The 27838-nt window shown below is 45.4% G+C and overlaps 1 protein-coding gene across 1 annotated transcript in view; it reads right to left on the reverse strand.

Moving 5' to 3' along the window:
- The window catches only part of LOC116955856 (roundabout homolog 1-like), a 435354-nt gene that overhangs the window by 361449 nt on the left and 46067 nt on the right, over window positions 1–27838 (reverse strand). The window contains exon 2 of the mRNA XM_076053760.1: window positions 1044–1660. Within this exon, the coding sequence (XP_075909875.1) occupies window positions 1044–1176 (133 nt within the window). The 5' untranslated portion in view covers window positions 1177–1660. The remainder of the gene's footprint in view (window positions 1–1043; window positions 1661–27838) is intronic.

Consider the following 27838-nt stretch of genomic DNA (forward strand, 5'->3'; position numbering starts at 1 on the left):
CACACAGGTACACACACACACACACAGGCCCACACACACAGACACACACACAGGCACAAACACACAGGTACACACATACAGGCCCACACACACAGGTACACACACACAGGCCCACACACTCAGGTACACAAAGACAAAGATCCCCCGTATAGCCTTAACAGACTGTAGGGGCAAGTGCTGTTAGCGAGCACTCAGGTACACACACACAGGTACACACACACAGGGCCACACACACACAGGTACACACACACAGGCACACACACAGGCACACACACAGGCACACACACACACAGGCCCACACACACAGGTACACACACACAGGTACACACACATAGGCCCACACACACAGGTACACACACACAGGCCCACACACACAGGCACACACTCACAGGTACACACACACAGGCACACACACACAGGCACACACACACACAGGCCCACACACACAGGTACACACACACAGGTACACACACATAGGCCCACACACACAGGTACACACACACAGGCCCACACACACAGGCCCACACACACAGGCCCACACACACAGGCCCACACACACAGGCCCACACACACAGGTACACACACACACAGGTACACACACACAGGCCCACACACACAGGCCCACACACACAGGCCCACACACACAGGCACACACACACAGGCACACACACACACAGGTACACACACACAGGCCCACACACACAGGCCCACACACACAGGTACACACACAAAGGCACACACACACAGGTACACACACAAAGGCCCACACACACAGGCCCACACACACAGGCACACACACACACAGGTACACACACACAGGCCCACACACACAGGCCCACACACACAGGCCCACACACACAGGTACACACACAAAGGCACAGACACACAGGTACACACACACAGGGCCACACACACACAGGCCCACACACACAGGCCCACACACACAGGTACACACACACAGGTACACACACACAGGCACACACACACACAGGTACACACACACAGGTACACACACACGCACGAACTCCGCCGGCCTTCCATACCTGAGAAAATTCCCATCGGCAGGGCATCGTCCGCGCCCAGCGAGGTCACCCCGGACGCGCTGCTGCTGCTGATGCTGCTGCTGATGATCACCAACAGCACCGAGGCCACGCGACATGCAGTCACTGATGCCATTGTCGGGATTCCACTCTTCGGGAACTCCCCGGCAACTCCCCGCAACTCACCGCAGCAACTCTCCGCAACTCTCCGGAAACTCTCCCCGCAACTCTCCGGAAACTCTCCGCAACTCTTCGGAAACTCTCCGGAAACTCTCCCCGCAACTCTCCGGAAACTCCCCGCAACTCTCCGGAAACTCCCCGCAACTCTTCGGAAACTCTCCCCGCAACTCTCCAGCAACTCACCGCAGCAACTCTCCCGGAAACTCTTCCGGAAACTCTTCCCTTCCTCCGTCTTACTCTCCTTTCCGCCACCCTCAACGCTCCGGTCACTCTCCCCGCAACCCTCCGTTAGCCTCAAACGCCTTTCAACTCTCCACGTCCTCTCCGGCAACTCTCCGCCAACTCTTCGCCAACTCTCCGCCAACTCTCCGCAAACTCTCCGCCAACTCTCCGCCAACTCTCCGCGTCCTCTCCGGAAGACAACGACTCTCTGCCTGAGCCTGAAAAAATGCAAAAAGGGGTGCTTTAGGTTCTGAGTGATTTGTAATTTCGATTCTTCTTCAGTATTAATTTGCAACGCTATAGAGTTCTTGTGATTTGTTTGTCTGTTGAAATTATTTCGCACCCCACGTAATCGGATGTGCGTGGGCGGGGGGGAGGGAGACGGACAACAAACTAAACACAACAACATCAACAACAAGCGCTTCTAAAGAAATTCGTTTTCAATTTATTATCGTGGTGTAGTGTATAGTGCAGTGTATAGTGTAATGTACGGTAGTGTAGTGTATAGTGTAGTGTAAAGTAGCGTAGCATATAGTAGTGTATGGTAGCGTCGTGTATAGTAGTGTAGTGTATAGTGTAGTGCATAGCGTAGTGTAAAATAGCGTAGTATAAATATGATAGGGACAATTGTAAATGTGTTTCTGTTCAAAATGTTTAGCATACTTCCCAACATGCAACAAACTTGAAATTTGGCATGTGGGAAGCTTCCAGACTGTACACAATGCAAAAAGTATAAAAAAAACATACTTTTGTATTTTATAATGGATATATTTGGCATGGCAACTGAGCGGTGACGTCACATCTGTGATGTCACCCGCATGCGGCAGCGTCACGCAGTATGCCTGCTGACGTCACGCAGTGTGCCTGCTGACGTCACGCATCCCCCCCCCGGCCCACCCTCCGCGTAGGCCATGTGTTAATCCAAGACAATAATCTAAGTCCCGGGCGAAGCTGGGTTGTCAAGCTAGTAGTATATAGTGTAGTGTATGTATGTTGAACTTCCATCGCACCCTTCGTAATGAACCGTGCAAATCGGAGATGGGGGGTGGGGACAAATAACTAAACACAACAACAAGCAGTTCTAAAGAAGTGAGTTTTCTAATTAGTATCGTGGTGTAGTTTATCGTGTATTGTATAGTGTAGTGTCAAGTAGTGTACCATATAGTCGTTTCAGTTTTCATTTCAGTTTTCAGTTTCATTTATTTTCGGTATAGCCTTGTGAGCCATTCGGCTCTTGACTCGGGTGAAACCGCAAGAAATAAAAAAAAACACGAACAGGAAAAACATCTTAAAGTGACTACGTGTGACTGGGCAAAACAGAAAATCCTGGAAAAAAAACCCAGCAAAATATTCCAGAAAAAGCACCGTACACCACCAACGCTGTGTGCAAAAATCCCAGTGGGATGCAAGTCAAACAACAACCACCACAAGACAAGTTAGATTAAGGCCAGCAGTCTAACTCCGTACTACAACAAAACAAACATGTCCAAACCAAAAAAACTTTCGACATCACCAAAATAAAGCCATAAAAGCAATGTAACAGTGATCGTAGGAACTGTGACCGAATTTTCACGATAAACGACATAAACAACATGTACCACCAAACCCTGCAGCCATAGCTGGCTGCATGAGTCACTCCACAACAACAGAAGCATCGGTCGGAGTATCAAATTTTTCAATGCACCTTTAAGATCAGCACGCTAAATCGAAATACAAGATAATACTTTGCAGCGGTCATCCGGAGCGAAACATTTTATTTTATTTTAGGCCACTGAATGGCAGTGGCAGCTAGGGGTGTACAAATCCTCTAGAGCAGTTTTGAGTGAAGATCTCATAAGTAGTGATTCAAGTTGCAATTTATTGGCAATAGCATTCCAGACCCTGGGGGCATCAATAGCAAAGGCCCTTCCTCCAGTATTTGTACGGCAATAGGGAATGTGAAGCTTGTAGATGAGCGAAGACCTTAGGTCAAATTTGTTCTTTGAAACAGAGCGGAGAACCAGCAGGTAGTCTGCGGATTTTTTGTAAGTACATCGTGAATAAATAAGATCTGGTGCACAAGCCGTCGGAACATTAAGAGATGTTAAGTTTGACCCAATGTAGAGATCACAGTGGCGAGTCCTATATGGGCAGTTCAATGCAAATCTTAAGGCCGAGTGATAGATGGAATCAAGCTTCTTCAGTACAGTACTTGGGTCTGATTTATACACGATGTCACAGTAATCAAGTAGAGGCAGTATGGTAGCCTTTATCAATTCCAAACGGAACATTGGGGGGAAGCAGTGCTTGTGTCGATACAGAAAACCAATTTTCATTTTTGTCTTTTTACCAATATAATCAATGTGATCTTCAAAATTAAGTTTTGAATCCAGGATGACCCCAAGATACTTATAGATCTTGACTTGCTCTATTTGATAATTATTTAAGGAATGTAATTGGGGAAAAATAACTTCCTGCCTTAGTCCTGGTGAGAAGCATAGCACTTTGGTTTTGGAGGTATGCAGGACTAGTTTAAGAGCAACCAGCTGATGTTGTAGTTTATTGAAATCACCCTGGAGCTTTGCAATCACGTCATCCGGAGAGCGGCCAGCAGTAATCAGTACCGTGTCATCTGCAAAAAGATTTACTCTGGAATGATCCAGGTCAGTGCCCAAGTCATTGACATAAAGAGAGAACAAGAGGGGGCCGAGGATGGAACCCTGTGGAACCCTTTTTGTTATCTTAACACTGTATGACCTCCAACCATCTGTGAATACAGTTTGGGTGCGAGAAAAGAGGTAATTTTGTAACCATTTTACTGAGTTTTCGGAACCCAGATTGTTTTAGACGTGGTAGATTTTGATTTAAAGCTTTCGTGACTGCAGTAATTCATATTCTTAGCTTTTTCGGAAAAGTCACGTTGAAGGGAAACAATAAAATAATTAAATATATATAAAACAATAAAATTCTCACGACGTTTCGACGGTTTTCACACCTGATGATGACCGTTTGTGTTATGGTCGAAACGTCGTGAAAATTGTATTGTTATATATATATATATATTATTTTATTGGTTCCCTTCAACGTGACTTTACCGAAAGAGCTAAGAATATGTGGTAGATTTACATTATGAGACCTCCTTTGCCAGAAACAAGATATAGGAATAGGTTTTACCCTTTTAACTGGCACAAAAACTGACACCTTTATTCAAGGCATCATGTTTGCATTTTTACTGCTTGTGTTGTGGTTATTGCAAACATGATGCCTTGAATAAAGGTGTCAGTTTTTGTGCCAGTTAAAAGGGTAAAACCTATTCCTATGTGGTAGATTGTTGGCGGACAGGAAACTGATAATTTGGTTGTTCAATAGTGTACAGTAGTGTCGTGTATGGTATAGTAGTGTAGTTTATAATGGCGTTGTAAAGTAGTGTAGTACGTAGCGGTGTATAGCGTAGTGTATGTATGTTGAACTTCGTTCGCAAAGCGGAGATGCGGGGGAAGGGAAGGGCAGCATTGAACACGCAATAAAAAGCTGTGCTCAGGCTAAGTTTTTCAATCGAGCCAAGTTACCTGCGATTGTAAGAATTCGTTTAGCCCTTCGTGGCATTAAAACAGTCGTGTTAAGATGTTAACACGGCAAACAGAAAGTTTGTGTTTTTTTTTTCTTTCCCGCAAGGAATCATGTCTGCGTGAAACCACCCATTCTTGTGGTGAACATGTAAACAAACAACACGCTCTGGTGGTATATGATGATGCATTGTCGTTGAAACCGATTGGCCTTACAGCAGAGACAGCTTCCTTAAAGGGCAGGGGTGTGGGAATCACGGGCCCCGCGTGCCGTATGAGGCCCGCGAAATCATTTGCGTCTCTGGCCCCTGCCAAGGCAATCGCAGGCGATACTCGGGATTCAATAAATCTAGGAGCGGAAACCTGGAAAAGCGGCTGTGAGTAGCAGAAACGTCGCCAACACCGGCTAACATCGCCACCACGCCTCGCCGAAGAGAAGCGGTTCGAGCCCATCGCGTTAGGGGCGAGTCAATTAAAACGTTTGACCAAATGTAACGGGCTAATTTTTTTTAAGTTGATGATTTTGTATGGCCCGCGAATGATGTTATATCAATATCCAAATGGCCCTTGGCAGTAAAAAAAAAAAAGGTTCCCTACCCCTGCTTTATGGCAATAAAACAGTTGCGTTTAAGACGTTAAAACACCCAAAAACTGAAACCTTTTGCAAGAAATCGTGTACTGCGTGAACCACGCTTACGTGTGGTGAACATGAAAACTACATATTGTTGTCTTCTTTGGTTCTTTCGGTAAAGTCACCACGTAGAATGAGAATAAAATAATAAATTTATAAAATAAAATAACGCAATACAAATTATCACGACGTTTCGGCCACAGCACAATCGGCCTTCATCAGGTGAAGGGACGAGACTGTCTGGAGGACAGCGCTGGAGCGAACACAGCCAAGCTCAGACCGCGACCTTTAAGCTGTGTGCGAAGAAACAGAGCGCCTTGACAAAGGAATTAGCATATAATTTAGCATTGAAATGGCTGAGTGATTAGCTTGTGACTGGTCACAGAAATGGCTACGTTAAAGTCAAAGCATACACATCCACAGAGGCACCCCTTGACAAAGGAATTGTCAAGGGGTGTCTCTGTGGATGTGTATGCACCCCTTGACAATTCCTTTGTCAAGGGGTGCCTCTGTGGATGCGTATGCTTTGACTTTAACATAGCCATTTCTGTGACCAGTCACAAAGTAATCACTCAGCTATTTCAATGCTAAATTCTATGCGAATTCCTTTGTCAAGGCGCTCTGTTTCTTCTCACACAGCTTAAAGGTCGCGGTCTGAGCTTGGCTGTGTTCGCTCCAGCGCTGTCCTCCAGACAGTCTCGTCCTTTCACCTGATGAAGGCCGCTTGTGTTGTGGCCGAAACGTCGTGAGAATTTTATTGTGTTATTTTATTTTATCATATTATTATTTTATTCTCATTCTACGTGACTTTACCGAAAGAACCAAAGAAGATGAATCCTTGCAGTCACGAAAGCTTTAAATCGAAATTTAACATATTGTTGGTTCATATTCTTGGTTCTACGTGGTAAAGTCACCACGTAGAAGGGAAACAATAAAATAAGAAAATATGAAACCAAAAAAATTATCACGACGTTTCGACTGCAACACAAGCAGTCATCACCAGGTGTGAAAACCACAGCTTTCTTTAGGGCCCAGTCTCACCACCGGTGTTAGACCAGAGGACGCCAAACAGGCGAACCGCACAAGGGCAATGCCACTAGCAGGACACTGAGAGCTCGGGCTAAAGCAGCTTCACCAATGGGAACTCCCTTGCCGGTGTCCAAAATTTCACAATTGGTTGAACTCCTTTCTGTCCATAATAAAAACAGTTGTGTTACGATGTTTAAAGCACCCAAAGTGAATACCTTTTTTGCAAGCAATCGTGTAGTGCATTAACCACGCACGCATACTTGTGGTGAACATGCAAACCAAAGACATCCTCTAGTAGCATATGCTGGCATCGTCTTTGAAACTGATTGATCCACACCAGAGACGGCTTTCTTTAGGGCCCAGTCTCACCACCGGTATCAGACCAGAGGACGCCAAACGGGCGAACAGCACAAGTGCAATGCCACTAGCAGGACATCGAGAGCTCGGAGCTGAGCAGCTACATTCTGGGAACTTCTTTGCCGCTATCAAAATGTCACACTTTTTTTTTCTTCCCGGCCGTAATAAAAACAGTTGCCTTCTTTGGTTCTTTCGGTAAAGTCACGTAGAATGAGAATAAAATAATAAATTGATAAAATAAAATAACACAATAATATTATCACGACGTTTCGGCCACAACACAAGCGGCCTTCATCAGGTGAAGGGACGAGAGTGTCTGGTAGGACAGCGCTGGAGTGCTGTCCTACCAGACACTCCAGCGCTGTCCTACCAGACAGTCTCGTCCCTTCACCTGATGAAGGCCGCTTGTGTTGTGGCCGAAACGTCGTGAGAATATTATTGTGTTATTTTATTTTATCAATTTATTATTTTATTCTCATTCTACGTGACTTTACCGAAAGAACCAAAGAAGATGAATCATTGCAGTCACGAAAGCTTTAAATCGAAAAGAAAAACAGTTGTGTTGAGATGTTAAATCGTGTTCCTTTGCTGCCCTTTTCAAAGCTTTGGACATTCACGCACTTACGCAATATGTTGAGAACAAGACAAAGATCCTCCCGTACAGCGTGAACAGGCTGTAGGGGGCAAGTGCTGTTAGCGAGCACTTATGAAAGCCGGCACGGCACACGAGGGGGTGGGTGGCAAGCACCACGCCTGTACGCCTTTGTCTCCCCAGTCGCGATGTTTACTACACACCGCACCAGGTACTCATCTGAGGCTGAGTCGACCTAGGGGAGGCCCAGGACCGGTTCAGATAATAGTCACCGGCGTTGGCCGTGAGCGGGAATCGAACCCGGGTCGCCAGGTTCGTAACACACACACACACACTTAATTTCATTCACGTGTGGACTTCTGTCGATTTGATTACCGCTCCGATACAATGCGCTGCTATCGCCACGTTCCTACGACTGGCTACTTGTGACGAAAAAAAAGAGCTTCATAGCTCATCGGATTTGTCCAGGATGAAGAGGAAGGTCCGATTGTCAGTGTGTGTGTGTGGGTGAGTGTGTGTGTGTGGGTGTGTGTGGGTGTGTGGGTGTGGGTGAGTGTGGGTGTGTGTGGGTGAGTGTGTGTGGGTGTGTGTGGGTGAGTATGTGGGTGAGTGTGGGTGTGTGTGGGTGTGTGTGGGTGTGTAGGTGTGGGTGTGGGTGTGTGTGGGTGAGTGTGTGGGTGTGTGTGGGTGAGTGTGTGTGGGTGTGTGTGGGTGAGTGTGGGTGTGTGTGGGTGTGTGTGGGTGTGTGGGTGTGGGTGTGTGTGGGTGAGTGTGGGTGAGTGTGGGTGTATGTGGGTGTGTGTGGGTGAGTGTGTGTGGGTGTGTGTGTGGGTGTGTGTGGGTGAGTGTGTGTGGGTGAGTGTGGGTGTGTGTGTGTGGGTGAGTGTGGGTGTGTGTGGGTGTGTGTGGGTGAGTGTGTGTGGGTGTGTGTGGGTGAGTGTGGATGTGTGTGGGTGTGTGTGGGTGTGTGTGGGTGTGTGTCGGGTGTGTGTGGGTGTGTGTGGGTGTGTGTGGGTGTGTGGGTCAGTGTGGGTGAGTGTGGTCTACAGGAGGTCGTGGGTTCGGTCCCGACCCTGACGCCTGCTGTTGTATATTTGGAGTCTGCGGTGTCTCTCTCCGTGGTAGCGTGGATTTTTTTCCTGGATCTCCGGTACTTCTCCCCCTCCACATTAAGCATCGACATCACGCGTTTAAGAGTGATTTTGGCTGCTGCTATACGTCACCACATGATGATGATGATGAAGATAAGACATCTTGGTCGAACAATCATTTGTGATAGCTTCCGGAAGCAAAAAAAAATCTTCTTAGCTCAGCGAGGCCCTTGCCTAGTAACAATAAAACTAAAATAGTTGAACAGATACACTTGATGATGACGTGGTTGGTGTCAATTGCCCTCTGTCTCGGGTACTCAATTATTATTTTCACTAACAGGGGTTTTTCCCATTTTTCCTTGCAACAAAACTGCGGGGTGCCTCTGCGGATGTGTATGCTTTAACTTAGCTATTTCAATGCTAAATTCTATGCTAATTCCTTTGTCAAGGGGTGCCTCTGCGGATGTGTATGCTTTAACTTTTAACATAACTATTTTTGTGACCAGTCACAAGCTAATCACTCAGCCATTTCAATGCTAAATTCTATGCTAATTCCATTGTCAAGGGATGCCTCTGCGGATGTGTATGCTTTAACTTAGCTATTTCAATGCTAAATTCTATGCTAATTCCATTGTCAAGGGGTGCCTCTGCGGATGTGTATGCTTTAACTTAGCTATTTCAATGCTAAATTCTATGCTAATTCCATTGTCAAGGGGTGCCTCTGCGGATGTGTATTCTTTAACTTAGCCATTTCAATGCTAAATTCTATGCTAATTCCTTTGTCAAGGGGTGCCTCTGCGGATGTGTATGCTTTAACTTTTAACATAGCTATTTCTGTGACCAGTCACAAGCTAATCACTCAGCCATTTCAATGCTAAATTCTATGCTAATTCCATTGTCAAGGGATGCCTCTGCGGATGTGTATGCTTTAACTTAGCTATTTCAATGCTAAATTCTATGCTAATTCCATTGTCAAAGGGTGCCTCTGCGGATGTGTATGCTTTAACTTAGCTATTTCAATGCTAAATTCTATGCTAATTCCATTGTCAAGGGATGCCTCTGCGGATGTGTATGCTTTAACTTAGCTATTTCAATGCTAAATTCTATGCTAATTCCATTGTCAAAGGGTGCCTCTGCGGATGTGTATGCTTTAACTTAGCTATTTCAATGCTAAATTCTATGCTAATTCCATTGTCAAGGGGTGCCTCTGCGGATGTGTATGCTTTAACTTAGCCATTTCAATGCTAAATTCTATGCTAATTCCTTTGTCAAGGGGTGCCTCTGCGGATGTGTATGCTTTAACTTTTAACATAGCTATTTCTGTGACCAGTCACAAGCTAATCACTCAGCCATTTCAATGCTAAATTCTATGCTAATTCCATTGTCAAGGGATGCCTCTGCGGATGTGTATGCTTTAACTTAGCTATTTCAATGCTAAATTCTATGCTAATTCCATTGTCAAGGGGTGCCTCTGCGGATGTGTATGCTTTAACTTAGCTATTTCAATGCTAAATTCTATGCTAATTCCTTTGTCAAGGGGTGCCTCTGCGGATGTGTATGCTTTAACTTTTAACATAGCTATTTCTGTGACCAGTTACAAGCTAATCACTCAGCTATTTCAATGCTAAATTCTATGCTAATTCCGTTGTCAAGGGGTGCCTCTGCGGATGTGTATGCTTTAACTTAGCTATTTCAATGCTAAATTCTATGCTAATTCCATTGTCAAGGGGTGCCTCTGCGGATGTGTATGCTTTAACTTAGCTATTTCAATGCTAAATTCTATGCTAATTCCTTTGTCAAGGGGTGCCTCTGCGGATGTGTATGCTTTAACTTTTAACATAGCTATTTCTGTGACCAGTCACAAGCTAATCACTCAGCCATTTCAATGCTAAATTCTATGCTAATTCCATTGTCAAGGGATGCCTCTGCGGATGTGTATGCTTTAACTTAGCTATTTCAATGCTAAATTCTATGCTAATTCCATTGTCAAGGGGTGCCTCTGCGGATGTGTATGCTTTAACTTAGCTATTTCAATGCAAAATTCTATGCTAATTCCTTTGTCAAGGGGTGCCTCTGCGGATGTGTATGCTTTAACTTTTAACATAGCTATTTCTTTGACCAGTTACAAGCTAATCACTCAGCTATTTCAATGCTAAATTCTATGCTAATTCCTTTGTCAAGGGGTGCCTCTGCAGATGTGTATGCTTTAACTTAGCTAATTCAATGCTAAATTCTATGCTAATTCCATTGTCAAGGGGTGCCTCTGCGGATGTGTATGCTTTAACTTAGCTATTTCAATGCAAAATTCTATGCTAATTCCTTTGTCAAGGGGTGCCTCTGCGGATGTGTATGCTTTAACTTTTAACATAGCTATTTCTGTGACCAGTTACAAGCTAATCACTCAGCTATTTCAATGCTAAATTCTATGCTAATTCCTTTGTCAAGGGGTGCCTCTGCAGATGTGTATGCTTTAACTTAGCTATTTCAATGCTAAATTCTATGCTAATTCCATTGTCAAGGGGTGCCTCTGCGGATGTGTATACTTTAACTTAGCTATTTCAATGCTAAATTCTATGCTAATTCCTTTGTCAAGGGGTGCCTCTGCGGATGTGTATGCTTTAACTTTTAACATAGCTATTTCTGTGACCAGTTACAAGCTAATCACTCAGCTATTTCAATGCTAAATTCTATGCTAATTCCATTGTCAAGGGATGCCTCTGCGGATGTGTATGCTTTAACTTAGCTATTTCAATGCTAAATTCTATGCTAATTCCATTGTCAAGGGGTGCCTCTGCGGATGTGTATGCTTTAACTTAGCTATTTCAATGCTAAATTCTATGCTAATTCCATTGTCAAGGGGTGCCTCTGCGGATGTGTATTCTTTAACTTAGCCATTTCAATGCTAAATTCTATGCTAATTCCTTTGTCAAGGGGTGCCTCTGCGGATGTGTATGCTTTAACTTTTAACATAGCTATTTCTGTGACCAGTCACAAGCTAATCACTCAGCCATTTCAATGCTAAATTCTATGCTAATTGCATTGTCAAGGAATGCCTCTGCGGATGTGTATGCTTTAACTTAGCTATTTCAATGCTAAATTCTATGCTAATTCCATTGTCAAGGGGTGCCTCTGCGGATGTGTATGCTTTAACTTAGCTATTTCAATGCTAAATTCTATGCTAATTCCTTTGTCAAGGGGTGCCTCTGCGGATGTGTATGCTTTAACTTTTAACATAACTATTTCTGTGACCAGTCACAAGCTAATCACTCAGCCATTTCAATGCTAAATTCTATGCTAATTCCATTGTCAAGGGATGCCTCTGCGGATGTGTATGCTTTAACTTAGCTATTTCAATGCTAAATTCTATGCTAATTCCATTGTCAAAGGGTGCCTCTGCGGATGTGTATGCTTTAACTTAGCTATTTCAATGCTAAATTCTATGCTAATTCCATTGTCAAGGGGTGCCTCTGCGGATGTGTATGCTTTAACTTAGCTATTTCAATGCTAAATTCTATGCTAATTCCATTGTCAAGGGGTGCCTCTGCGGATGTGTATTCTTTAACTTAGCCATTTCAATGCTAAATTCTATGCTAATTCCTTTGTCAAGGGGTGCCTCTGCGGATGTGTATGCTTTAACTTTTAACATAGCTATTTCTGTGACCAGTCACAAGCTAATCACTCAGCCATTTCAATGCTAAATTCTATGCTAATTGCATTGTCAAGGAATGCCTCTGCGGATGTGTATGCTTTAACTTAGCTATTTCAATGCTAAATTCTATGCTAATTCCATTGTCAAGGGGTGCCTCTGCGGATGTGTATGCTTTAACTTAGCTATTTCAATGCTAAATTCTATGCTAATTCCTTTGTCAAGGGGTGCCTCTGCGGATGTGTATGCTTTAACTTTTAACATAACTATTTCTGTGACCAGTCACAAGCTAATCACTCAGCCATTTCAATGCTAAATTCTATGCTAATTCCATTGTCAAGGGATGCCTCTGCGGATGTGTATGCTTTAACTTAGCTATTTCAATGCTAAATTCTATGCTAATTCCATTGTCAAAGGGTGCCTCTGCGGATGTGTATGCTTTAACTTAGCTATTTCAATGCTAAATTCTATGCTAATTCCATTGTCAAGGGGTGCCTCTGCGGATGTGTATGCTTTAACTTAGCCATTTCAATGCTAAATTCTATGCTAATTCCTTTGTCAAGGGGTGCCTCTGCGGATGTGTATGCTTTAACTTTTAACATAGCTATTTCTGTGACCAGTCACAACTAATCACTCAGCCATTTCAATGCTAAATTCTATGCTAATTCCATTGTCAAGGGATGCCTCTGCGGATGTGTATGCTTTAACTTAGCTATTTCAATGCTAAATTCTATGCTAATTCCATTGTCAAAGGGTGCCTCTGCGGATGTGTATGCTTTAACTTAGCTATTTCAATGCTAAATTCTATGCTAATTCCATTGTCAAGGGGTGCCTCTGCGGATGTGTATGCTTTAACTTAGCTATTTCAATGCTAAATTCTATGCTAATTCCATTGTCAAGGGGTGCCTCTGCGGATGTGTATGCTTTAACTTAGCCATTTCAATGCTAAATTCTATGCTAATTCCTTTGTCAAGGGGTGCCTCTGCGGATGTGTATGCTTTAACTTTTAACATAGCTATTTCTGTGACCAGTCACAAGCTAATCACTCAGCCATTTCAATGCTAAATTCTATGCTAATTCCATTGTCAAGGGATGCCTCTGCGGATGTGTATGCTTTAACTTAGCTATTTCAATGCTAAATTCTATGCTAATTCCATTGTCAAGGGGTGCCTCTGCGGATGTGTATGCTTTAACTTAGCTATTTCAATGCTAAATTCTATGCTAATTCCTTTGTCAAGGGGTGCCTCTGCGGATGTGTATGCTTTAACTTTTAACATAGCTATTTCTGTGACCAGTTACAAGCTAATCACTCAGCTATTTCAATGCTAAATTCTATGCTAATTCCGTTGTCAAGGGGTGCCTCTGCGGATGTGTATGCTTTAACTTAGCTATTTCAATGCTAAATTCTATGCTAATTCCATTGTCAAGGGGTGCCTCTGCGGATGTGTATGCTTTAACTTAGCTATTTCAATGCTAAATTCTATGCTAATTCCTTTGTCAAGGGGTGCCTCTGCGGATGTGTATGCTTTAACTTTTAACATAGCTATTTCTGTGACCAGTCACAAGCTAATCACTCAGCCATTTCAATGCTAAATTCTATGCTAATTCCATTGTCAAGGGATGCCTCTGCGGATGTGTATGCTTTAACTTAGCTATTTCAATGCTAAATTCTATGCTAATTCCATTGTCAAGGGGTGCCTCTGCGGATGTGTATGCTTTAACTTAGCTATTTCAATGCAAAATTCTATGCTAATTCCTTTGTCAAGGGGTGCCTCTGCGGATGTGTATGCTTTAACTTTTAACATAGCTATTTCTTTGACCAGTTACAAGCTAATCACTCAGCTATTTCAATGCTAAATTCTATGCTAATTCCTTTGTCAAGGGGTGCCTCTGCAGATGTGTATGCTTTAACTTAGCTAATTCAATGCTAAATTCTATGCTAATTCCATTGTCAAGGGGTGCCTCTGCGGATGTGTATGCTTTAACTTAGCTATTTCAATGCAAAATTCTATGCTAATTCCTTTGTCAAGGGGTGCCTCTGCGGATGTGTATGCTTTAACTTTTAACATAGCTATTTCTGTGACCAGTTACAAGCTAATCACTCAGCTATTTCAATGCTAAATTCTATGCTAATTCCTTTGTCAAGGGGTGCCTCTGCAGATGTGTATGCTTTAACTTAGCTATTTCAATGCTAAATTCTATGCTAATTCCATTGTCAAGGGGTGCCTCTGCGGATGTGTATTCTTTAACTTAGCCATTTCAATGCTAAATTCTATGCTAATTCCTTTGTCAAGGGGTGCCTCTGCGGATGTGTATGCTTTAACTTTTAACATAGCTATTTCTGTGACCAGTCACAAGCTAATCACTCAGCCATTTCAATGCTAAATTCTATGCTAATTGCATTGTCAAGGAATGCCTCTGCGGATGTGTATGCTTTAACTTAGCTATTTCAATGCTAAATTCTATGCTAATTCCATTGTCAAGGGGTGCCTCTGCGGATGTGTATGCTTTAACTTAGCTATTTCAATGCTAAATTCTATGCTAATTCCATTGTCAAGGGGTGCCTCTGCGGATGTGTATGCTTTAACTTAGCTATTTCAATGCTAAATTCTATGCTAATTCCATTGTCAAGGGGTGCCTCTGCGGATGTGTATTCTTTAACTTAGCCATTTCAATGCTAAATTCTATGCTAATTCCTTTGTCAAGGGGTGCCTCTGCGGATGTGTATGCTTTAACTTTTAACATAGCTATTTCTGTGACCAGTCACAAGCTAATCACTCAGCCATTTCAATGCTAAATTCTATGCTAATTGCATTGTCAAGGAATGCCTCTGCGGATGTGTATGCTTTAACTTAGCTATTTCAATGCTAAATTCTATGCTAATTCCATTGTCAAGGGGTGCCTCTGCGGATGTGTATGCTTTAACTTAGCTATTTCAATGCTAAATTCTATGCTAATTCCTTTGTCAAGGGGTGCCTCTGCGGATGTGTATGCTTTAACTTTTAACATAACTATTTCTGTGACCAGTCACAAGCTAATCACTCAGCCATTTCAATGCTAAATTCTATGCTAATTCCATTGTCAAGGGATGCCTCTGCGGATGTGTATGCTTTAACTTAGCTATTTCAATGCTAAATTCTATGCTAATTCCATTGTCAAAGGGTGCCTCTGCGGATCTGTATGCTTTAACTTAGCTATTTCAATGCTAAATTCTATGCTAATTCCATTGTCAAGGGGTGCCTCTGCGGATGTGTATGCTTTAACTTAGCCATTTCAATGCTAAATTCTATGCTAATTCCTTTGTCAAGGGATGCCTCTGCGGATGTGTATGCTTTAACTTTTAACATAGCTATTTCTGTGACCAGTCACAAGCTAATCACTCAGCCATTTCAATGCTAAATTCTATGCTAATTCCATTGTCAATGGATGCCTCTTCGGATGTGTATGCTTTAACTTAGCTATTTCAATGCTAAATTCTATGCTAATTCCATTGTCAAGGGGTGCCTCTGTGGATGTGTATGCTTTAACTTAGCTATTTCAATGCTAAATTCTATGCTAATTCCTTTGTCAAGGGGTGCCTCTGCGGATGTGTATGCTTTAACTTTTAACATAGCTATTTCTGTGACCAGTTACAAGCTAATCACTCAGCTATTTCAATGCTAAATTCTATGCTAATTCCGTTGTCAAGGGGTGCCTCTGCGGATGTGTATGCTTTAACTTAGCTATTTCAATGCTAAATTCTATGCTAATTCCATTGTCAAGGGGTGCCTCTGCGGATGTGTATGCTTTAACTTAGCTATTTCAATGCTAAATTCTATGCTAATTCCTTTGTCAAGGGGTGCCTCTGCGGATGTGTATGCTTTAACTTTTAACATAGCTATTTCTGTGACCAGTTACAAGCTAATCACTCAGCTATTTCAATGCTAAATTCTATGCTAATTCCTTTGTCAAGGGGTGCCTCTGCAGATGTGTATGCTTTAACTTAGCTATTTCAATGCTAAATTCTATGCTAATTCCATTGTCAAGGGGTGCCTCTGCGGATGTGTATACTTTAACTTAGCTATTTCAATGCTAAATTCTATGCTAATTCCTTTGTCAAGGGGTGCCTCTGCGGATGTGTATGCTTTAACTTTTAACATAGCTATTTCTGTGACCAGTTACAAGCTAATCACTCAGCTATTTCAATGCTAAATTCTATGCTAATTCCATTGTCAAGGGATGCCTCTGCGGATGTGTATGCTTTAACTTAGCTATTTCAATGCTAAATTCTATGCTAATTCCATTGCCAAGGGGTGCCTCTGCGGATGTGTATGCTTTAACTTAGCTATTTCAATGCTAAATTCTATGCTAATTCCTTTGTCAAGGGGTGCCTCTGCGGATGTGTATGCTTTAACTTAGCTATTTCAATGCTAAATTCTATGCTAATTCCATTGTCAAGGGGTGCCTCTGCGGATGTGTATGCTTTAACTTAGCTATTTCAATGCTAAATTCTATGCTAATTCCTTTGTCAAGGGGTGCCTCTGCGGATGTGTATGCTTTAACTTAGCTATTTCAATGCTAAATTCTATGCTAATTCCTTTGTCAAGGGGTGCCTCTGCGGATGTGTATGCTTTAACTTTAGCTATTTCAATGCTAAATTCTATGCTAATTCCTTTGTCAAGGGATGCCTCTGCTGATGTGTATGCCTTAACTTAGCTATTTCAATGCTAAATTCTATGCTAATTCCATTGTCAAGGGGTGCCTCTGCGGATGTGTATGCTTTAACTTAGCTATTTCAATGCTAAATTCTATCCTAATTCCTTTGTCAAGGGGTGCCTCTGCAGATGTGTATGCTTTAACTTTTAACATAGCTATTTCTGTGACCAGTCACAAGCTAATCACTCAGCCATTTCAATGCTAAATTATATGCTAATTCCTTTGTCAAGGCGCTTTGTTTCCTCTCACACAGCTTAAAGGTCGTGATCTGAACGTGGCTCTTTCACTCCAGCGCTGTCCTACCAGACAGTCTCGTCCCTTCACCTGATGAAGGCCGCTTGTGTTGTGGCCGAAACGTCGTGATAATATTATTGTGTTATTTTATTGTATCAATTTATTATTTTATTCTCATTCTACGTGACTTTACCGAAAGAACCAAAGAAGAAAAAAACTGACACCTTTTGCAAGGAATCATGTTTACATTAACCACAATACTTGCAGTCAAATGCAAACAAAAAAACAATTTTTGCGTTGTCCTTGAAGCTCATTGGTCCACACCAGAGACAGCTTTTCTTAGTGTGTTCGACCAGATGACGGCAAAAGGTGCACATTTGGTGTCGGTTTTGTTGCCAGAAAAAAGGGGAAAAACCCTATCAGTATATGTTGGTACTGGCGAAGGAAGCCCCGTGAAATTATCATTTTTGTAAGAATCATTACGGAACTTGAAGTGCTCATTAACCTAAAAATGCCGACGCACACAGTCAAATTAATTCACTCGTGTGGATGCATATATATAACGCGTACATATAAAATGAAAAAATCCATGAATTGTAACAAAAAATATAATTACCACTCCTAACGAAACAAGGACATTTACTTAAAAAAACAACCTTCCTCTGTCTGTCTCTCTCTCTCTCTCCCTCTCTCTTTGTCTAGAACATTTTTTTTCTGGAAGGTTGACACTGATGGCTGCTCTGTGCTGCTTGCAGTGTTCAGGGGCCTGCTCAAGGCGCGGCTCCGGCTGGAGCACGCCACGTACCACACACACGTGTCGGTGATGTGCAGCGCGTCTTCCTCGAACGCTGGGGAGCCGGACAAGCCCCTCTCTGTACCAGCGTGGACGGCACCACTCACGTGTTCACCTTCTGAAGCGCTCGCTCGTCACCGTGGCGTGCGCGATGATCATCACCACCACCACCACAACCACCAACACCACCACCACCACAACCACCAACACCACCACCACCACAACCACCAACACCACCACTATCACCACCATCACCACCACCATCACCACCACAACCACCAACACCACCACAACCACCACCACAACCACCAACACCACGACCACCACAACCACCACCATCACCACCATCACCACCACCACAACCACCACCATCACCACCACCACCACAACCACCACCACCACCACCACAACCACCACGTGACTTTTCTTTCGTGTTGTGCGCGGTGCATTTTAGCGCCGCAGCGCGTGGATTTATAGCGATTGTTTGATTTGTGTTGCTGGTGACTTCGTGTGCTTCGTATCGGAATCGCCTCCGGTGCCGGAGGCAAATTAAAGTTTAAAAAGTAAAAACAAAAAGTCTTCTCTCTTTCTCCCCTAACAATGCTGAAGAGGCACGTGATAATATCGCCACCATCCCCCACCACCATCACCCCCCACCACCACCACCCTCCCCCACCCACCACCACCCCCCACACCCCCCCGTTTCCGCGTAATGAAACCGCCAATGCGAGCTAGCATCCGACTTAATCAAAGCGCTAATTGCAGCTTGACAAATTGTTAATTAAGCTCGGCATTAATTTTTGTAACTTTTTATTTGGGGGGGGAGGGGCAGGGTGGGGGGAGCAGACAAGACAAAGAACCGCCGATTGAAGCGACGACCTAAAAAAAGTAAAATTTGGTTTTATTATTAAAATGTATTCGTGGAGGTAATGTTGGAGTCCACCCTGCAAGCGTCTGGACAATTTGGAGCTGTTTTGCGCGTTAAGACACCGGTCGGCAATCGTCCCCAAATCGCGACCGACCACCCACCAACCCATCCACCAACCCAGGCACAAACCCACCCACGCGCCCACCAACCCACGTAGCCACCCACCAACCCACACACCAACAAACCCAACAAGCCACCCACAAACCCACCCACCAACCCACGCACCCACCCACCAACCCACGCACCCACCAACCCACGCACCCACCCACCAACCCACGCACCCACCAACCAACGCACCCACCCACCAACCCACGCACCCACCAACCCACGCACCAACAAACCCACCAAGCCACCCACCCACCAACCCACGCACCCACCCACCAACCCACGCACCCACCAACCAACGCACCCACCAACCCACCCACCAACCCACGCACTCACCAACCCACTCACCAACCCACGCACCCACCAACCCACGCACCAACCCACGCACCCACCAACCCACGCACCCACCAACCCACGCACCAACCCACGCACCCACCAACCCACCCACACACCAACCCACGCACCCACCAACCCACGCACCAACCCACGCACCCACCAACCCACGCACCCACCAACCCACCCACTCAACAACCCACCCACCCTACCACACGACCAACCAAACAACCCCACCAACCATACCACCAACCGCCCACCAACCCACTCACGCTCCCCACCATTAAATGTTGAATGATTTAATCTCGGGGACGCCCATTAAAATGTTTGTGTAAAAATAAATAAATAAATATCGGACACTTTTGAGGAGCGATTTTAAATGTTATTCTGCTCCGTATGTTTATTTTTATTTAAAGAAATATCCCCCCCCCCATCCCCCGCACCCACAAACACGTCCACTCACCAGCTCTCAGCCTTCCCACTAAAACTCGTCCCACCAATTTTACGCTCATCAACAATTTTCGCCTCCGATGTATGTCATCGCATTTCTTGTTGAGATTACTTAAATTTGTATTTTTAAGGGGATTTTTTTTTTCTTCTTGGACTTTACATTAAATTGTTTATTTTTTTTTGTAAAGCGCTTCGAAAAAATATTAATCATGCCATTTCCCTCTTCACATCTCCCCCCCCCCCATACGCCCCACCCCCTCCAGCTTACAATGAATTCCGCTTGATTAATGAATCACGGGGAAATTTTGACTTTCAATTTAAAACAATTTACTTCACGGAGACGCTGATGTATTAATTGTGTTTCCACACATTTCGCAAGTCGTCATCCATTATAAACACCGTCATTAATGTTCGTTTAAATGTATCTACTCAAAGTTTCCCACAACCCCCCTCCCCCCCCACCGACGATCCCAGCCCTGACGATGCCTGCTGCTGTATATTTGGAGTTTGAGTGTCTCTCTCTCTCATCATCATCATCATCACGGTGTCTAGGAGATGTTAACTACCTCGACTGGTACGCAGGAGGTCGTGGGCTCGATTCCAACCTTGACGCCTGCTGCTGTATAATTGGAGTTTGCGTGTCACTCTCATCATCATCATCATCATCACGGTGGCTAGGAGATGTTAACTACCTCCCCCGGTATACAGGAGTTCGTGGGTTCGATCCCGACCTTCGCGCCTGCTGCTGTATATATATACAGTATTTGGAGTTTGCGTGTCTCTCTCTCTCTCCATGGTCACGTGGATTTTTCTCCGGGTCCACCGTTTACCCACCCCCCACCCCACCCCTTCCACATTCGGACTCAACATCACCACGCGTTGAGAGTTCTTTGGCTGCTGCTGCTCGTGCTGTTGAACGTGTGCACGTGGTGATGACGATGACGATTTGCCCAAACTTCGTTCAGCTGCTCGCGTTTGTGATAGCCAGGACGCTGGTGAAACAGGAGCTAGGTAGCAACTCAATTGTGCCGAAGCTGGTAAGATAAAGATAATATGTATTCATGTTTCTTTCGGTAGAGTCACGTAGATAGAAAATAAAATGAAAAAAAAGATTAAATAAAGTAAATGTTAAACATTTTTTTAAAGCTTTCGTGACTGCAGGGATTCATATTCTTGGTTATTTCGGTAAAGTCACGTAGAAGGGAAACAATAAAATAATAAAAAATATAATATTCTCACGACGTTTCGACTGCAACACAAGCAATCATCATCAGGTGTGAAAACCACAGTAAGAAAAATTGAAAAAAGTGGCGGGTTTTTTTTTTACGTTAGCACCACGGAGAGCGATTTGGCAGTTATTCAGATGGACGAGTCCATCTATGTTCGGAAAAGAGGAGGGGGGGGGGCAGACGAAAATAATGGATGCGGTCTGAAAGCCACTGGTAAGCGTGAACAATCAATTAAGACCCGAAATGGTTTATCAAATCCTTCCAATGATTGCTAAGCCAGAATCCATCTTCTCGGTTGAAATTGTCTCCGTGTTTGTATATGTGGATAGCCTCATGAACGAATCTCTCATGGTAGCCAGATGGCTTGCAGATAACCTCTGTCTTGGAGAAGTCAATTAATGAATCAAGAGGAAATTTTAAATATTTTTTTCTCATTTTTTATTAGAAATTTCACGTTATGATTGTTTTTATTATTATTTTTTATTTACGTGACTTTACCGAAACAATCTCGATTTGAAGCTTCCGTGGCTTGGAGGAATCCATCATACTCTGTGGTTCTTTCGGTAAAGTCACGTGGGTTAGAACATTAACAGGTCACGACGTTTCGATCGCAACGCAAGCGGCCGTCATCAGGCGAGAGACAGACACAGCAGGAGAACTGCTGACGAACGAACCCGGCATACGAATTCCCGCGGCCACGAAAGTTTTAAGTCGAAATATAAAGGAATGTAAGTTGAGCAGTTAAGTTTAAGTGCCCGCGAATCAAAGAAAACAACCGTGCTCCCAGTCATCACGACCTTCAAATCCACCACCTCTCGTCACTGCTTGAAGGCCAAGCCGAGGCACCTTTTTGGAACCCATGCGCTTAGAACCTTCAACGATGGCGAGTTCAACCTCCCCCGATGGCGCTTGGAGAGGGCCGAATGGAGTGCGAAACTAACTCAGAAAACTGAACGGACGCTCCCTTTACATTCTTAGCTCTTTCGGTAAAGTCACGTTGAAGGGAAACAATAATATATATATATAAAATATATATAAAACAATGAAACAAAAATTCTCACGACGTTTCGACCGTAACACAAACGGTCAACATCAGGTGTGAAAACCAACGGCAAGAAAATAATGGATGCCGTTGGTTTTCACGCCTGATGATGACCGTTTGTGTTATGGAATTTTTTTTATTGTTTTATATGTATTTTATTATTTTATTGTTTCCCTTCAACGTGACTTTACCGAAAGAGCTAAGAATATGAATTACTGCAGTCACGAAAGCTTTAAATAAAAATTTGGACGCTCTCTTTGTTTGTGAAAGGGTTCAACGCAGAAGATCCCCCCTCGGGGTTTTTTGAATCTTTCACGAAGCTCAACAAGTCCACCCCTAAACGGCACCCACTGCACAAACCATGGCAGCAGCAGATGCAGCATAAAGTGAAAATTAATTAAACAAAAACTCTCCAGCAGCGGTGGTGGTGGTGGTGTTGGTGGTGGTGTTGGTAGTGGTGGTGTTGGTGGTGGTGGTGTTGGTGGTGGTGGTGGTGTTGATGGTGGTGGTGGTGGTGGTGTTGATGGTGTTGGTGGTGGTGGTGTTGGTGGTGGTGGTGTTGGTGGTGGTGTTGATGGTGGTGGTGGTGGTGTTGGTGGTGGTGTTGGTGGTGGTGGTGATGGTGTTGGTGGTGGTGTTGGTGTTGGTGGTGGTGGTGTTGGTGTTGATGTTGGTGGTGTTGGTGGTGTTGGTGGTGGTGGTGGTGTTGGTGGTTCGGCCTTCATAGGTGCTCGCTAACAGCACTTGCCCCTACAGTCTGTTAAGGCTATATGGGGGATCTTTGTTGGTGGTGGTGTTTGTGGTGGTGTTGGTAGTGGTGGTTTTGGTGGTGGTGTTGGTGGTGGTGTTAGTGTTGGTGGTGGTGTTGGTGGTGGTGGTGTTGGTGGTGGTGGTGTTGGTGGTGGTGGTGTTGGTGGTGGTGTTGGTGGTGGTGGTGTTGGTGGTGGTGCGACTGTAGTCATCCAGACACCAGAGATCGTCGTGCAGGACGGAGCGACGCAACGCACCGGTGCACAAAATACGAAGAAGGAGACATCACAGCGATGATGATCCACTACTCTGCTAATGTTTCTGGGCTCGACCACCTGATTGCGACATCAGTGTAGCCGTTGCTCTGCATCATCATCATCAGCAGCCGTATGACAAGAACAATTAATTCCGGCTGCCGACTGATGATGCTGGTTGTTGTCGTAGTTGTTGTGATTTGGGTTCGATATTCCAACACACGGTCGGCTAGTGCTGTCCCAGGGCGACTAATTGACCACGTTTTGTTTACGTGACAAAGATCACCATTTGGCTGTGTCGGGCGGGTTAGCGGGTTAATATATTTACGTACGCGATCTAACCCCGCCCCCCCCCCCAAAAAAAAACCCTCCTTGATGGATGATATTGATCGCGAAAAGCCTACGTGTTAAACTCTATTATATGCATAATATTTGGCTCGCAAAAGTACCACGACTACCACGACTGCGACTTGTTGACCAAAGTTCCACCGCTCCCCAAAAAAAAATATTCCACACCGCATTTACCCCAAATCTCCACACCCCCCCACCCCCCACCCCCATCCCACCCCTAGCCGATCCTCCCTCCGCCCCTCTCGTCTCCATCCCCACTCTGCTGGCCTCCCGCAGTCTCGCGGTAATAGCCCTGAAGCCAATTAAACTACAGGCTAGGCCCCATTTAATATTTATTGGCCAACGCCACGCTTGCGCGAATGTGCCAGCCAGCCAGCCAGCCCGTCGGCCTGGGCCCGTTCTGTCTGGACGCTTTATATATCATCATCATTATTATTATCACGGCGGCAGGAGCAGCAGCAGCAGCAGCAAATAACTCTCTCTATCGTATCTATGTGTACGTATTTTGAACTTTGTGGGTGGGTTGGTTGGTGGGTGGGTTGGTTGGTGGGTTGGTTGGTGGGTGGGTTGGTTGGTGCTTTGGTGGGTGGGTGGGTTGGTGCTTTGGTGGGTGGGTTGGTGCTTTGGTGGGTGGGTTGGTGGATCGGTTGGTTAGTTGGTGGGTGGGTTGGTTAGTGGGTGGGTTGGTGGTAGGGTGAGTGAGTTGGTGGGTGGGTTGGTTAGTGGGTGGGTGGGTTGGTGGTAGGGTGAGTGGGTTGATGGGTGGGTTGGTTGGTTGTTGCGTTGGTTAGTGGGTGGGTTTGGGGTAGGATGGGTAGGTGGGTTGGTCGGTGCTTTGGTGGGTGGGTGGGTGGATTGGAGGTAGGGTGGGTTGGTTGGTGGGTTGGTTGGTGGGCAGGTTGGTTGGTGCGTTGGTTAGTGGTTGGGTGGGTGGGTTTGTTGGTGCGTTGGTTAGTGGGTGGGTGGGTTGGTGCTAGGGTGGGTGGGTTTGTTGGTGCGTTGGTTGGATCAGTGGGTGGGTTAGTTGTATTTATGTTAAACCTTTATTCGCACCGTACGTAGCCAACCGTGCTAATCAGAGGTGGGGGTGGGTGAGGGGGTGGAAGGACAACAAGCTAAACACAACAACAACAACAACAACACGCAGTTGTAAAGAAATGAGTTTCCAAACTCGATGATTTCAAAGTACAAAGATCTCAATGGCTTCCTAATATCGGAAGGGGAGAGCGTTCCAGACGGCCTCAGAAGCGCCACCTGAAGGCGCGCGATGCGGTAACCACCACCGCCTTTGTTAGGTGGCTGAGCCAAGAGTCGCTGCTGCTCCCTGCGAGGATGACCAATGATTATATTTTCATAGTGGCAAGGAAGGTCCCATGGTGTAGCTGCTCAGCCCGAGCTCCCAATGCCCTGCTAGTGGCATTGCACTTGTGCTGTTCGCCCGTTTGGCGTCCTCTGGTCTAACACCGGCGGTGAGACTGGGCCCTAAAGAAAGCTGTCTCCGGTGTGGACCAATCAGTTTCAAAGACGATGCCAGCATATGCTACTAGAGGATGTCTTTGGTTTGCATGTTCACCACAAGTATGCGTGTGTGGTTAATGCACTAGACGATTGCTTGCAAAAAGGTCTTCACTTTGGGTGTTTTAAACATCGTAACACAACTGTTTTTATTATGGACAGAAAGGAGTTCAACCAATTATGAAATTTTGGACACCGGCAACGGAGTTCCCATTGGTGTAGCTGCTTTAGCCCGAGCTCTCAATGTCCTGCTAGTGGCATTGTCCTTGTGCGGTTCGCCTGTTTGGCGTCCTCTGGTCTGACACCGGTGGTGAGACTGGGCCCTAAACAAAGCTGTCTCTGGTGTGGACCAATCAGTTTCAAAGACAATGCCATCATCTTATACGACCAGAGCGTGTTGTTTGTTTGCATATTCACCACACATACGTGCGTGGTTAATTCACTGTAGGATTCCTTTGCATAAAGGTTTCAGTTTGTTGTTTCGACATCTTAACACAAACACACTCTTTGGTGTTCTTCGTTCTTTCGGTAAAGTCACCACGTAGAAGGGAAACAATGAAATAATACAAATATAAAACAATAAGATTCTCGCGACGTTTCGACTGCAACACAAGCAATCATCATCAGTCGAAACGTCGTGAGAATATTATTGTTTGATATTTTTATTATTTTATTTGCTTCCCTTCTACGTGGTGACTTTACCGAAAGAACCAAGACTATGAATCCCTGCAGTCACGAAAGCTTTAAATCAAAATGTACACTCTTTGGTGCTTTCGGTAAGGTTACGTGGTCAGAAATAAAATAAAATTTAAACAAGTCACGACGTTTCGATTGCAACACAAGCGATCATAAGCAGGTGGGAAAGCCACAGCAGAAATCGTGATTTGTCATGATTTGTTTTAATTTTGTTTTCTAAGCCACGTGGTGGCTTTACCGAGAGAACCAAAGAGTATGGATTCCAGCAGTCACGAATGCTTCAAATTGAGATTGACACAACTCTTTCATTGCCACAAAGGGTAAAAACAACGCTTATATTTTGATGCTGGCATTAAAGGTTTCGTGGTGAAATAAAGTTCAACAAAGATCCCCCGTATAGCCTGTAACAGACTGTAGGGGCAAGTGCTGTTAGCGAGCACCTATGAAGGCCGGCACGGCACACGAGGGGGTGGGTGGCCAGCACTACGCCCGACTGCCTTTGTCTCCCCAGTGACGATATTTACACACCGCACCAGGTACTCATTTGAGGCTGAGTCGACCTAGGGGAGGCCCAGGACCGCTGCAGATAAATCGTCACTGGTGTTGGCAGTGAGCGGGAATTGAACCCGGGTCGCCAGGTTCATAGAGCAGCGTAGCGCTAACGACTACACCACCGCTCCCCAGTTCAACACACACAGACACATGACACACACAGGTACACTCATACTCAGACACACACAGGTACAACAACAACAACAACCGCCATTCGCCACTAAGTGGCGGTGACATCACCACGACGCTTGTGCCAGGCCATGTGCACCTTGAGGCCACGTGAAGTGTCGAACCCCCGCTGGCAGGAGGTCACGGGGCAGACCCAAGTGACACGGGTCGACTGACTGAGATGACTGGATGATGCACCACCTGTGCCCCCTACTGTGCCAATCTGCTGTGCTTTAACCACCCGGCGTTCCGCTCGTTGTTGTGAGCGTCGCTCCTCCGCCCTCCGTTGTTGTTGGAGGGCGACTGCCTCCAACTGCCCAGTAGCGTCCTTCACGAGCCTCCTCCACAGAGGCCGATCTTGACACCGCTGGTACCAGTCATCGGCAAGTCCACTCAGCTCCACGTCCTCCTGTACCACGTCACTCCATCTCTTCTCTAGCCCGTGCCGCGCCCGTTTAGCCCCCTCGATCCGGCCGAAAAAAGCTGGGCATGCGGGCTACATTACCCAGCCAACGCAGCCTTGCCTGCCGGAGGAGCTCACCGATGGGACCGTGCCCAGATCTTTAAAGGATTTGTGAGCTCCTCAAACAATCCAGCCTGGTTAAACCCAGGATGGATCGTAGGCAGGCCAGCCTAAATGTTTCTAACCGGCGAAGATGTTCCATTAGGGGGGTCCACGTTTCGCAAGCGTAGAGAAGGGATGGAATGACCGTGGCCGAGAAGACGTGAAGCTTAGTGCGGAGTGACAGACCAGGTAGCTTCCACACAGCGTTACGCAACCAATGAAAAGATATTGCCGCTCGACTGATTCGGAGTGAGACCTCTGCTATTAAATTGGAGCCGGTCATGAGCACACTGCCCAGGAATGGGAAACTCTCCACTCTCTCCACAACTGCCCCATCACCGATTGGGAGTTGTGGGGGTGGAGTGTCCGATGGTACAAAATACCCAGGCAGGTGCTTAGTTTTGGTGGGGCTGATGGTAAGGCCCCATCTCTTAGTGGCACGCTCCAGTCTCAGCAGCAGCGTCTCCAACTCCTCCTCTGAATGAGCAGCTATTACCAAATCATCGGCATACATAACGTGGTTGAGCAATAGGGAGCCATCCCTTGACCGCACCCGGGCATCGATCAGCCTCCCATTATATCTGCACCATATGGAGATTCCCCCGGTGCAGCTATTGAAGGCTTCACGAACTTCGTGGTCAAAATAAACACACAGACACACACACACGCAGGTGTCTCTCCGCTCATATCTCACTCCCCCTCGCTCTGACCCAGTTCCCTCTCCGTCACCCCCAACACTTTCCCTGCCTCCTCCCTCTATCCTCTCCCTCACCCCGAAGCACATCCTCCCCACCTCCTCCCTCTGCTCCCTCCGTCAGCCCGAAACCTCACCTCCCCATGCCTCC

The sequence above is a fragment of the Petromyzon marinus genome, chromosome 62 (assembly GCF_048934315.1).
Source record: "Petromyzon marinus isolate PM22_M1 ecotype Great Lakes invasive population chromosome 62, UKy_Petmar_22M1.pri1.0, whole genome shotgun sequence".
In the NCBI taxonomy this organism is placed as follows: Eukaryota; Metazoa; Chordata; class Hyperoartia; order Petromyzontiformes; family Petromyzontidae; genus Petromyzon; species Petromyzon marinus.